This window comes from Zonotrichia leucophrys, chromosome 3 (genome assembly GCF_028769735.1).
Source record: "Zonotrichia leucophrys gambelii isolate GWCS_2022_RI chromosome 3, RI_Zleu_2.0, whole genome shotgun sequence".
NCBI classification, from domain to species: Eukaryota; Metazoa; Chordata; class Aves; order Passeriformes; family Passerellidae; genus Zonotrichia; species Zonotrichia leucophrys.
Window position 1 is genome coordinate 51,134,242 of NC_088172.1, and position 14,457 is coordinate 51,148,698.

The window sequence follows — 14,457 nt, forward strand, 5'->3', positions numbered from 1 at the left end:
AGCAGCATGGGAAAGGAGTTTTCAACACAGATGCAGGCAGGACCTCCAGGCAGGGGTGGGCACAGTCAAATCTGTCTGGTGATGTAGATGAGGCCCAGAAAATGGATGCAGTGAGTAGGTGACACATTGTGTGCAGCTGATGTGGAGAGTGGTCAGAGGAATGCTTTGTACTAGATGTTGCCAGGTCTTAAAACTCTGCTTACAAGACACTGAAGTAGCTGGAACCACACACATGGCACCCCAAGGTAGTGCTTAACTGCAGTGCTCAGGTGATGGCAAAATAAAAGGAAAGAAGGGCTAAAATGTGATTGAGTTTATCATGGTTTAGTTTATATTAAATTATAGGCATCTAAACTGATGTAATCACTTTCCACTTCCTTTATAGTTTTTGGCTGTAAATCTCATCCTGAGGTACACTTCAAAAATATATGACTCGATAACAAGTGTAAGGTTATGATGATTTGAATTTTACATGAGATGATTGAAAAAGCAAATTTAACTTGAAACTTGTGACAGAAAACTTCTGTTGCACACCAGAGGACTCTTCAGTTTGAAATGAAAAAAAAAAACCTCCAGAAAATTTGTTTTTATATGCAGAAATGCGACCCATGGTATTCTCATAGAAATGATAGACATCTAAAATAATAATGTAGGCACCAAACTAAAAAACTTTAGAGAAAATTCCCTGCTAAGCTGTTACCTGGTGACTAAAGATGCCAGAGTTCCCCAATGCTGAGGATTTACTCACTTGTAAACTTTTTCCTGTTGCCTTTGAACTTGTGGATGGTACCACCCTCTAGAGAAAACAGATGTGGAGGGCTCTGTTTCCATTTTAACCAGATGTCTAACAGATCACTTGCCCAAATTGCAGGAAAAAGAAATTTAGGATAATGGCATCAAAGGCTAACTGTAAACACAGCAGATATTGCTTTATTGATCAGGCACTTTTCTTTATGGAAGCTTGGATGTTGTCTCCTCCAAGTCCAAGCAAAATTGTGTATTTGTACAATCTAATACAAAATGCCTTATGCATGTTTTATGAGATATGAATGTGGTTCAGGTTTTGTTGTGGCTGTAACCAATTGCCAAAAAGTAACATTTTAGGAAAGCAAGTGGCATATTAGGAATGAAGGGCTATTGTCTTACCTTAATTGCCAGGATAAGACAATTCTAATTACTGTTTGACATTTTATTTTTCTTTTATTGCCCTGATAATTGTAACAGAATATTTCCTAGAGTTAAATATTCTTCCTGGAAAGTAATGCTCCTCCAGAATTTTAGCTAATGTATTCAAAGCTAATATATTTAAACTTCTTAAATAAATCCAGAATATGTAATTGATTTATAAAAATTTTGAATTTCAGTTAGAAACAATGGAAGTGGAGGTTTGAATAAAAGAAATTAGATGTTCATGTCTTGAACATGAAAAATTTAAGTCATGTGCCTATTTGTATTTAGTGTTGATTCATAAAACAAAATATTTTATTCCAACAAAGCCCTGCCAGGCATCACCAGCTATTCTTCATAAGCACATCTCACTGTGTTAATGGGATTTTTTCATTACAGGATTCTCCTAAGGAAAAACTGTTAAAAAAAAGGAAAAAAAATATATATAGCAAGTGAAGTCAGTGATAATCAGAGGCAGATTTCCTTCTGCACATGAGAGATGGGACGACTGTAAACTCAATGTATATATGGCCATAGAATGTATGTCCATATTGGATGTCATTATCTTTATGCATAAAGGTACATTTCAATATTTGTATTCCTACAACAAACTACTTTCAAAACTAGACAGTGGGAATGTGGATACAAGTTTCTGACTATCAGACTCTCAAGATGCTCAAATTAAGAGGCATTAGACTGCAATACAGAGATAAGTAGCATAATTTGGGGTATGTGTAAGAGTTGTGTAAGAGTTTGGCATAGATCCTCTAAAATGTCTTCTGGAGTTGCTTTACTTCACAGAAGTACTAAAGAACTATTGCTAAAGAAACAGCAGATAAACACACAATCAATTTTTGGCTTATTATGCTGTCTGCATTATATATGCATGTGATTAAACCAGCAGATCTCAAAATGGTTTAAACAAGTGGATTAATTAAACAAATAGGACTGATTATGCTGCATCTTGTGTTTAAAAGCAGTCCGCATTTGCATTCTAAATCGTTGTGTGGATTTAATTCAGTGAGTATACACAAACATTTCTTTATTAAATCCTTGGACATCTGGAAGTCTCCTCACATGAAGTAGAGTTGTTTATTGCCTTTGTTGGACATTTCTAGTTTTGCAACATGTTGCAAGGCTGTTTAATATCTTTACACTCCTTTTCCATGCGGTTTTGGACAAAACACAGTTTTAGTTTTTATTTTTTTTTTAGATTTGCTCAGTGCATGTAGAAAGGATGGAAGGTTTTGTTTGTAAACCAAGGTAGATGCTTATGCTACTACCGCAGTTTTCCTGAGATATTAAGGTGACAACATGTCTGTAACAACAAGGACATAATTGTGTCTATCTAAATAGCAAACCTAAAGGTCCCCCTCTAAAGCTGCAGCAATAAATCTTTTGACTAAAAAGCAAAGTAAGGTTTTTGAAAACCACATTCAGCTATTACTTCACATTGGAAAATAAATATTAGAATCATGAAAGGGCAACATGATGCCAGATGTTTTACTTGTGAGCGTATCAGAGAAGAGGAATTTGTGGATGGTACCACCCTATGCCATGTGGCAAAGCAACAGGCTTTCATTTTGCACATGATGATGTAGGTCACATCTGCCTTAGAAGCCGATTAACCTAATTAGTTAGCTGGTTAGTCCACAGAGCTGGAAAGATTTTGTTGATTTGATGAATATGGGAGACCTCCTGATACATTGTTCCACGTGACTGTTTGTTATCCTTTTCTCCTGATGTTTTTCTGTTCCTGATAGATTGTGCTTATTTATTTCTTTATTTCGGGGGCTGGATGATTCCAGGAGTGCATGGTACAGAGACGAGTTTCCTCGTACCTCAGCCTGTTTTGCTACAGCTTCACAGCAATTGGGTGTAGTGGAATACTACAGAGCAATTGGGTCTTGTTCTGTGAGCCTGAACTCTAAGTGTAAAAAAATACCTTAAACTGGGTTTTATTGTGGCAGAAAAGATTTTGAGGACATTCTCTTCTACAGTAAAATGCAACAAATATATAATTGTATATGGTGAGAGTTATAAAATTCTATCAGTGTATGCCAAGGGCTGGCATGGTAGCACAGCAGCCCCCAAGGGATCCTGTTCTGGTATGTGTTATGGGTGTGAATCAACAGGCTTTGCTTGCTTGTGGGGTGGTGCTTTCTCTGTTCTTGTGCCTGTTAGGTTTTACAACACTGACCTACAGAGAGGGCTGGAAATCAACCTGGTAGCTATTGAATTTAGGCTTAGAAAGGCCTTGGAGACTGTTAAATTTCACTTTGCTAAGGCAGTTTTCTGCACCCTCATTTGAAAGCTCTGCTTGGATGTGTATGTGTGTGTGATAGCCAGCATTTTTTTTGGGGCAATTTCTGGTCAATGGCCTGGGGCAGGAGCAATCACTGTGAGGGTGTAGAAAGGAAAACTAAACATAATTTTTCTTGGCAGTTATTGACTGGCAGTTGCCTGAATTCTCTACAGTTATTGGGGAGTGCTTTTGTGATTTACAGTTTTTAATAGCTTCTAGACTAGACCTAGGTGAGAAAAAAATTCCTCCTAAATATTACTTTCTTTTACTAGTTTCAGTAATATGAAGCTATGGGGTATTGCTGCAAGAGCACAATAGTTTCCTGTGGCTGAAGCAAACTTCTCTGGAGGCACTGTGCATTTATGAGATTAATATTTCCTTCTAGTGGATTGTGCTCTGCCAGTGATATTTAAGAATCTTGCCCCTACAGTATGCGTTAAGCTATCAAACCTTGTATTGTCAATAGGCATACGTGAGGGTGTTCAGAGTCAGGTGAAAAATGTTCAGCTGAGAAAAGCCCAGGGACCAGTTTCTGTTTGTGAATTTCAGTAAAAATAATAATAATAGCTATGAAAAGCCATGTGAGAAAAGATGCCACTGTGGTAATTATCTATATCAAATTTGAAGCAGTACCCATTACCAAAATTAAGCACTCTGACTGATAATTTTCAGAAGTTGTACTATGTTGGAGTTATCCTTTTAAAACAGTTTTCTTGGTTACTCTTCCCCAGAGACACTCACATTCACTAACACATTTACATTTCTTTTTAGCAGAGAGAAAAAAACCCATAAAAACTACTTGTAGGTTACAGTAGTTCTAGGTGTCATGTCCTTGAAGTACCCAGATGATGTGAGGAGATGAGGGAGGCCAAGATGTTAAAAAAAATCTCAACTCCCTGACTGCTCAGATGCACAGCAAAGTATCTTCACATCCAGTGGTAGCCCCAAGGCTGCAAACAATAAAAACAAGCTATACCATATATATCTGACAAGCTATAGCATACATGTCTGTCTGTGTGTGCATACTAGTGTCTGAATGTCTTTTATTCTTAATAGTTTAATAACTGCATTCCATGTTCTGCTATATACGATGCTTTAAAGAAAAGAAAAACAAAAAATTATTCCAGAAACCATTTTTTTCCCAAGGACAAAATCCAGATCTCTTCTTTGCTCTGTAAGCTGATGCAGAAGGGCCAAAGCACAGGAGTTGTCAAGTCTGTTATAGACACAAGACAATGAACACTCTATGATGCAGCCAGTTTGATTGTATTCCTGTATGCACATCTTAAACCTCTGGTGCCTCAGGACTGGATTATGGCAATATGACCTGTTTAGAGTTATTGGTTCAGTCCAAAAGATTTAAAAACTGATGCTGAATGCAACAACTCTCTTTTGGCAGCACAGTGTTGTTGTGAATGCAACAACTCTCTTTTGGCAGCACAGTGTTGTTGTGACCTGACTGACATTGGCTGTGTGTTGTTGTCCAGAAAAAAATCAAGATAAAACAGCCCAAAATAGTTTAGACTTTTCCATTTTGAAAGCTGATGTGCTTCATGCTCTCAAGATTTACTAGCAGCAAAAACTCTTATGCCTGGATTAGAGACTCTTGTAGGTGATGTAGAGGGGCTGTTGGAGAGGGAGTTTTAAGGTGTTTTGTCTTCTGGAAAAATTTTTATCTGATCCAAACCTTCAGGCTGCTCACTTTCAGCAGTAAGCTATTCAAGACAGCTAAATTTGCACAAGCTGATTTGGATGCTGTTTTTAAAGCAGAGTCAGCTTTGCAGGTGAAGGAGCACACCTTTCAAGGCTTTTCCTTGGTTGGGAGAGTTTTGTTGAGGCAAACATCCCTTAAAAACCCCTGGTTTTGTTTGCATGTTTTGTGGTAACACTTTTCAGTTCTAAACTGTCTAGAAAAATCACTAAAAATCAAATATTAAACAACAGGGGAAATGGCAAAATCTGCTGAAAGCTTGGGTTGGTTGGTCGATAAGCATTCCAGAGCTCTCAAGGGGTACAGCATCTCCTCAAGGTTTCAGAGCCAAGTGACCAGGAAAAGAGCACAGCCCACAGATAGGACTAGCTGCAGGTGTCACCCAGCACCTGGTGCAGACCTTGGTGAGACCCAGGCAGGAAAGTGGCATTGTCTTCCTCCTCCTGCTTTTCCCATAGTGCCCAAATCCATGCTCCAGGGTCATTCAGAGCAGCGACGCGGCTGCCAAGCAAGAGAGCTGGCACACAGTCAGATCTTGTGGCTTAACACAGCTTAAGAGGCAGCACAGGGCATACCTTGGGCAACTCTGAGTCCACCAAAGTAATTTGTGTCTGTGGTTTGTTTCTTTTCTTTCTGCCTCCTACTCTAGGTGTGTACACTTTTCTTTCCAGCACCTTGAAATCTCTGGAAGAGAAAGACTATATTCACCGTGTCCTGGACAAAATCACAGATACTCTGATCCACTTAATGGCTAAGTCAGGTCTTTCTCTGCAGCAGCAACACAGACGACTGGCTCAGCTCCTCCTCATCCTCTCTCACATCAGACACATGAGGTGAGAGCAAACACACAGTCAGCACCTCTGTACTGGGCGCATGCAAGAGAGGCGTCACAAATGCACATACACGCTTCTCCTTCATGGATGGGAGGGCAAACTGTGTGAGGGGCTGTTACCAAAAAGAAAAGGAAAAAAATTCCATATGCAAATATTTACCCCATTTATCCCTTCTAGTTGTCTTTTCCTCTGCCTTTTGTTTGATAATGTTGATAGTTTGATAGAAAGGAGTATCTGCTTTTTAATCTTGTGTGTCTTGTATCACAGAATGGCCTGGTTTGGAAGGGAACTTAAAGATGATCTAGTTCCAACCCTCCAGATATGGGCAAGGATGCCTTCCAGTTAGACCAGGTTGCTCAGAGCCCTGTCCAAGCTGGCCTTGAGCACTTCCAGGGATGGGAGACCCATATTTTTTCTGGACAACCTCTTCTAGTGCATCACAACTCTCAGTACAGAATTTCTTCCTGGCACCTAATCTAGACCTGCCCTCTTTCCGTTTGAAGCCACCCTGCCTTGTCCTGTAGGTGCATGCCTCTGTACAAAGTCCCTCTCCAGCTCTCTTCTAGGTGCCCTTCAGGTTCTGGGAGGCTTGTGTAAGGAGCCTTCTCTTCTCCAGGCTGAACAACTCCAGTTCTCTAAGCCTTTCCTCATAGCAGAGATGCTCCAGCCCTTGCATCACCTGCATGGCCCTGCTCTGAACCTGTTCTAACAGGTCTAAGTTTTTCTCAGGGTGAGGACCCCAGACCTGGACACAGGTGTATGGAAAGCACTGAGTAGAATATTAATGTAGGAGTAGCCTAGCTCTGCAAACTTCAGTCTCCTATAAGATTCAATAAAACTTTCACTTCCATGCAGCCACTTCTCACAAGTGTCATGATTGCAATTCACTTTAGAAAAGAGATTTAGGATTATTATGTGAATTGTACGGATGAGGATAAATGCAGAAAAACTAAATTCCAGTCTAGAGGACCATTTCTTTTGCTAATCAGAGGTGAGCTGCCTGACACCCTATTAGTAATTGTAGCAAATGATTCTCCCAAATTGTGTTTTAAGGTAACTTATCAGTGGATGAGGTGTTAAGAGGATAAATTTCTATGAAGATATGCTATAGATTTTATTATTATGAAATCACAGGAAGTGTTGCTACACAGATTTTAATTTTCATTATTTCAGCTAATGAAATTTAAATTAAATGCCACATCTTAGCTACTAAAGCTGAAACATGCAGATTTTACCTCTTGAACTGATACACAGATCTTTGAGGGAAAGTCAGGGGATGTGGTTTTTTTCGCTTGTGTCATTTTGTAGAGTTTCTTTGTTCTTGTGTTAATGAACCTTTTTTTCCCTCCCTCTAAAAAGACTTTGTACAATTAAGGAAATTCTAGATGTATAGCAGCCTGCTACATTCTTGACTACATCTGTCTGTAAAATTCTTTGAAGGTGCTCCTGTCTGCTTAACTGTAGCAGATGTGTACAGCAAATGCACAGCTAATTTGTTTAGTACAAGACAGGATTTATATGAACCCAGCAAATATTATTAGCTGGTAGCTTTCTCACCCCATAGCATATTTGGGAAGTAACTTTTTTCATCACAACCCACAGCAACAAAGGAATGGAGCACCTGTACAACATGAAGTGTAAGAACGTGGTTCCGCTCTACGATCTCTTGCTGGAGATGCTGGACGCTCACCGGCTGCATGCGCCAGCAGCCAGGAGTGCTGCGCCCGTGGAGGAGGAGAACAGAGGCCAGCTGACAACTGCATCAGCCTCATCTCATTCCTTGCAGTCTTTCTATGTTAGCAGCAAAGAAGAGGAGAATATGCAGAATACAATATAAATGGGAGTCAGCATATACAGTGGTATGGGAAACCCATCAGTGTTCTACCTAGCTCATGCTTCATTTCATCTACAGTGCCACCTTTGAAAACACTCCAGTGACAACAGACACCAGCATTTTCCATATGAGTGTTTATCAAGCGCTTGCCTAAATTGATTGCTTATGCTAAATGGAAGACATTTCATTACCATGGATAGCCAGGAAGGATTGTCTGGCTAACTTGATTTAAAATTTGCAGTGTTTTAATTTAATTTTGCATCTTATTTGGGTAACTAAGTCCTCATCTGAAGCATACATTCATTTTGCTATAAATTGATAGACCATACCACCTATGCATATTGGTATCTTCATGAGTGGTGGTCTTTGTTAATATCCATCCAAAATCCTGAGCTCACTTAGTCCTTTACTTGCTTGAAACTTTGAAGCAGTTTGGTAGAGATTCTGGATGACTTTTTGGGCAGTGTAAAGAGAAAGTTACCTGGCATCTGTGTGCCATAGGGAAGCTGCACTGTGAGAGACTGCCTTTGTGAGTGAGATTCCTGCCTCTTCTCTTCCTACAGTATAAAGGAACTGCTGTCTGAGAATTATAGTATTTTACCTCACTGGCTTACATCACCAGACAACTCCCTTTCAACCTCATTCTGACCAAACTTTTAGGTACCCTTACCATATCCTCCAGATGAATTGCTTTGCATGCATGCTATTTTGTCTGATCCTAGAAAGCTAAATAGTTTTGTTGCCCAAGAGTGTAAATCCAGGGCAACATGGCAAACAGTGATAACATAGAGAATTACTCTTGAATCAGACCAGATGATTACAAAAATCATGAGGTCTTTTAAAAAGGTCTTCACACACATGCAGGATCCAGCACTATTTACAAAAAATCCCTCCCCTATCCTGTGCTTTGTTGTGCTACAAAGCAAGGGGTGAGGATGCTAGTGTGAGACTGGCACGGAAGGATGGGATGATCCCATCCCACTCTAGCAGAGTGTGGTGTAACTGTGTGTGGGAGGGCTAGCATTGCAGTCAGAGCAGCAGGTTTTTCTTTGCCTTGGCATTCTTTGGCTCTTGTTGTGGCATGCTTCAAAATCACTGCTAAGTGCCAGCTCACCTGTGACACCAACACTAGGCAATGAGCCTCGCACATGGTGCAGACTTTGGGACTGCATGTTCAGAAAGATGAATCTTTCTCCATGCATATCTGTAGCTCCTAAGGATATTCATAAGGATCAGTTTGATTCTTCAGACCAACTGTAAATATACAAAAGGTCCACTGACATCAGGAGTTTCAACAAGACGTGAAAGAGACTGAAGAACTCCACATGATATGCTATCCAAAGTAGGAGTTGGTGCTGCTGTTTGACTGACTCTGTGCTAGAAAACTAAATGTCAGGGAACTTTGCTGGGTACTGGAATGAGATTATTACATATGCCAGGGTTATTTTACTAATGTAATGATAAACTTTGCCTGTGCTATCTGCACTTCTGACTTACAGGTGCAGATTGGGAGTTAGCACGGACCAGGGACTATTCCAACAGCTGGTTGGAAGAAACCGCCCTACCAGTGAGGCTGTTTTCCTAGCATATGTGTAGGCTGCTCCATAGCAGCTGGCAACAGTGCTAGTGAAATGGTTCAGGGATGCTTTTGCTATAGTTGAAACCTTTATGTTGATTGGAATATCCCATAGAAACTCAATATAGGAAACAGTGCAAGTTATGCCATACAGGAGTGCCTATGTCTAATCACACTCCCTGTCACACAGGCAGAGTCTGTGTGCAGTGAGATCAAGTTTCACAGCAGTTGTGAAGGCAGCAAGGCATAGGACAGGTCTGTGCTTCAATTAAGCATTCAATTCTTTAGTGAATGTACATAATGGTGTCTATAATAGTTTAATGTACATATCTGAGGATATGAGCAGTTTGAAAGCCTAAAGCTACATGCTACCAATGTTTGAGAAGATTCCTTGAAAAATGCCAGCCTAAACATGTGAAGCGATCCCCGTAAGTTCATAGGCCTTTTCTTGATGCATATGATGGTGTCATTTTTTTCTGAATGTGCTGCAGATTTTGTCTTTTTGTGTGTTCAGTAAAAGCATGTGTGTGTGTGTACGTGTGTGTGTGTGTGAGCGCTTATTTGGTACCTAAGGGCTTTTTGAAGGCTCCTAAATGTCATGAAAGAAAATGGAAATTTTGAGTTTTTTTAGTGGCTGGTTTACATATGTGTTAGAAAAACCATGAGTTTACTGAAATGAGTGCAGGCTAAGATCTGAATGGAGCACAGGAATCCCTGTAGTTAAATTCATGTGCTTACACCGTCATAATTTACTTGTAACTTAGTGTGCATTAGAGCTGCTCTTTAAATACTGTCTGTACATGCAACTTGTTGTCTAGGCTAGAACACACAGATCAGGCTCATAAGCTGGAAAACAAATTGGTTTAAATGAATGCCTCCCTTCCTACATCCCAGAATGAGTAATTACATTGATTCAAGTGTAAATTTGACCTGGAGCATAAAAGGTATTACACAGAGAGCAATTCACAACAGAGGGTCAGATTTGGATGATACCATAGAGGGAAAGTACCTTTACTCTCATGAGATTTTCCTAGTGAAGATGGAAAAGCATGATTTGAAGTGGTACGCAGCAGTCAGAAGGGTATCATAATGTGTCTTGGAATATATAGAATAATATCAGTCAGCTCACAATAACTATTAATTCTTTCCTGGGATCAGGCCTTACAAGGAAGCAATTTAGCTTTCATCCAGTCCTCTCGTGTTTGTGGTGGCAACAGTGAAGGGCAACCTAGAAAGAGTGATTCCCAGTAATACATTAATTTACCTCGGGGCAGATTTAGGATCCATGTCATTAACTTTTTATTGAAGCAGCACCTTAATGAATATAGTAACATTCCCAGAGTTATCTATAAAGATGGCCCCCATATCAGACAGATGAATGTAGCTATTTAATTGATTAAATAAAGTCAATGATACAAAAATCACTTTTTCATATGTATTTCTGAATGATGCTCTCATGTATGCAAACAATTGTGCCTGACATTTGGTAATTGTTATTTCACACGATGCTATTTTATGTGTGTGTATATATATATATATACATATATACTTTATATTTGCAGCTGACAAACCAGTACTACCTGAATATCTGGTGCTGGATATTACATAAAAATATATAGCATGTAAAAAGAAAGAAAACTTTTCAAGGCAGCTAATTATGCTTTTACCAAAACATTCATAGTGATGTCTCTGGACAGCTAACAAAATAATTATTTTGTAATGTTTATACATGGATTTTTTTAAAAAAACAAAAACATCAAAAAACAAACCCTCTAGAAACATAGGCAATGTAATACCAGCACAAGGCAAACATAAATAGACCAGACGAATTTGCTGTGCTTGAGAACATGGTTGTTACTGAAGTATTGCAAAAAGCTTGGGAGGTAGAAGAGGAGATAGGGAGATGTGTAGCACTTAGTGGCATCAGAATATGTGGTGTTTGAATATGTGAAAGCTACTCTGGTTTATAGTGGTTTGAGCCATGTCTCAATGTTGCAGACTTTGTCTCAGGTAAAACTCCCAGTTGGGGTAGTAAGATTTGTACTCGGGTAACATAGTTTAATGAAAGTTTTTTGGTGTGTGTTGTGATAAAGTTACTATTATGTTTCAGTGACATCACTTGATGATTTTTCTTCTTCTCTACAATGAGGGGTTTAAAAGTGTAATTAAAGAAATAATCCAAACTGAGCTCCCAAGGATATTGCAAGGACTGTCAGCAGATCCCTGGACCATGAGTTGAAAAAAAGCAAGCAAAAAAACCCAAACCATCCCCTTCATATGAATCAGGATTTGTACTGGAGCCTCCATCCATTTCAGTTGATAGCAACTAATTCCTTAAGATCTGTGCCAAATGTTTAAAAATAAGCAAACTACCAACAGAATAAAAAATCTGCCTCAGTAGGTCTTTAGTCTTATTGCAGGCTTTGTGAAAACTTGGCAAGCCCCTCTGTGTATATAATTTCCTGCTTTAAAATTGGAGTGCAAACTTAACGTACACATAATGGGTTTTGTATATAAGGCATTCTCAGCTGAATTTGTGTGAAGTGCATTTTTTACTTTGAATAAAGACACTGATGTTTTCAATGCTCTCTACAACCGTGATATGGCTTTACAGATATTGAGTCAACACATGTAATAGAAGGGTGATGTTAACAATGGTATCCTAATACAAACCAATCTTTGCTGTCACCTGCAAGTGTAGCATAATCTCAAATTGATCTCAGAGTTTAAAATTAATGTTTTCCCAATATTAATATCCTACTCTTTCTACTCACAGTTCCCTTTCATCCTTCAAATGTAGGTAGCCTTATATCCTGAAGGTTGTTTTCAAAGTGATTGTTGCCCATAAAGGGTACTTGGTTTTGCACTGTGTTAGAGACATATTACATTCTTTTGCATTCAAATGTGCCTAAAGAAAATAAATAAACAAAAATTTAGAAAAAAATATATGCTGCCATCTTGCAAATTAGAAAATTCTGCAATCCTGTGTGCCTATGATTAGAAGTCTGTTTCTTCAGAAAGTGCCCATTGAAAAAGGGAGGGATAGACTGCTGGTCACGAGACTTGCATTACCAAGCCACTTTATGTATTACCTTATTGTATGTACTATGAAACCAATGCTTTTGTGTGCACTATGTAGTCTGTCAATGCAAAGTCCTTTCTTTGGTATAGGCTCAGCTGTCGTAATGTATTTGTCAAAGTATTCTGTTCTTTCACTGATGCATATGAAATTTTTGACAACTTTGGTTTTGGTGAGGTATATTTTTCTTTGTTTTGCGCCTAAAAAAGTTCTAAAAAAGTCTAAATAAAAAATATGGTAGGCTACCTGATTGGTGCAAGATTTTTATCAATGTATTTGATGTTGAAAATAAAGAATTAATCAGAATATATTGTTCAATTTTGTTATATTTTGCGTGTTTAAAAAATATGCTTCTCTGCTTATTGTTTTCCAGTGGGCAGCAAAATGGTATACTGTTTTTGAAAGAATTAGAATGTGTCTGTTTCTGTGCATCTAAATGAAAGTTAAAACTGTTTCTTAGTTTCCTTTCTTTCCCTGTAAAGAATCAGAGACTCCATATCTAGAGTCAAAACCAAGCTAAGCGTAGTCTCTAGTAATCCTAATGACACCAAGAAAGTTAGCTAAGTACCTATTACTTTATGTGCTTTAATGTTCTTAGTATTTTGGTTACATTCCTTATTTTGGCTTGTGAAATAGATTATGGCAGAAGAGAAAAATTGTGTGAGTTTAGCCTTCTCTAGCTGGCTGCCACTTCCCATGAGCTAGCTTACATCAAGGGAAATAGTACTCCTTTCCCAAGTGAAACAAATCCTCAGGAAAAAAAAAATTTCTTGACTAAGGCAGTGGGGAGGGATGAAGTGAAATGAAAGATTCTTTTATTGACATAAGACCACTTTGAACTCAACTCTATTCTGTAAAACAATCTAAAAATTATATTTGGTGTTTGCAAAGAATCAAACCAATAATCTATAGCATTTGCATACATACTGACATATTTCAATAATTGCAGTATATATATTTATCAGTAACATGGAGAGAATATGGTCCCTATATTGATTATTTTTAATCTATTTTCTGTGCTGTGCTGGTTCAACATAGGACTATTGGCTCATAGGTTCTTTTCTTATATGAATATATATGTAAAAGCTCTTTGGTTTTATGCGATGTTTCATTGTACTTAACTTAAAAGGAAAAAGTTATAAGATGGTTACCTTGATTCCAAGTATCATCTCCATGGAAGACAAGACAGGCAATATACTTAGTTCATGCAAAACTTCACCTAATTTGCTTGTTAAAGCAAATAACCTATTCAGACTCTTAAAAGAATGCTGGGGACTGTTGCGATTTTTAAGTGCTGAGTAGAACTGAACAATGGTTCCAAATAATGTCATTGTTTTGCAATACACTTCCATAACAAAGAACTTGACTCCTTGTTGCCTCTTTGGCCACAAAGGGCACATCAGAGTAATAGGAACTAATTGCACATGTACATGTGCTCATAATAAAGTAATTTTCAATGCTGATTCAAAATAACACCATCTCATTTTAACCACAGGACCAAACAAGCACTTGCAGTTCATGGTGAAATGGCTTAAGAAGACAGTTGCTATATAATACTAAACTTAGAGACTTAACCTAAAAAAAGTAGCTAGATCAGAGAATATTTCTGCAAAATCAAAAATATGGCACTCCTAAATGAAGAGTTTGAATTTAATAAATAAAGTTTGAACATACTTACCTCTGCAAAAATGGTAACAATTTGAATGGGCAAAAGATTGCACACTGCCTGGGATTACACACTGAGGTTAGGCATTCTTTTGCCCATCTCTTTCTGCAGCATGACACGACAATACAGCATCACAGTGCAGTGAGCTAGGAATGTGTCAGTGGAGACTGTCTAGTCCAATTCCTGGCTCAGAGCTGGATCACCTAAAGCAGATTTCTCAGGGCCATGCCCAGCTGAATGTTGAATAGCCACAAAAGGAGATTCTTCTACCTCTTTGGGCACCCTT

The 14,457-nt window shown here is 38.5% G+C and overlaps 1 protein-coding gene across 1 annotated transcript in view; it reads left to right on the forward strand.

Annotated features, from left to right (window-relative positions):
- Positions 1–12,792, forward strand: part of ESR1 (estrogen receptor 1) — a 158,071-nt gene extending 145,279 nt beyond the window's left edge. Inside the window, 3 exon segments of the mRNA XM_064708184.1 lie at positions 5,833–6,016; positions 7,619–7,830; positions 7,833–12,792. Of these exon segments, the coding sequence (XP_064564254.1) occupies positions 5,833–6,016; positions 7,619–7,830; positions 7,833–7,954 (518 nt within the window). The 3' untranslated portion in view covers positions 7,955–12,792.
- The last annotated feature ends 1,665 nt before the right edge of the window (positions 12,793–14,457 follow it).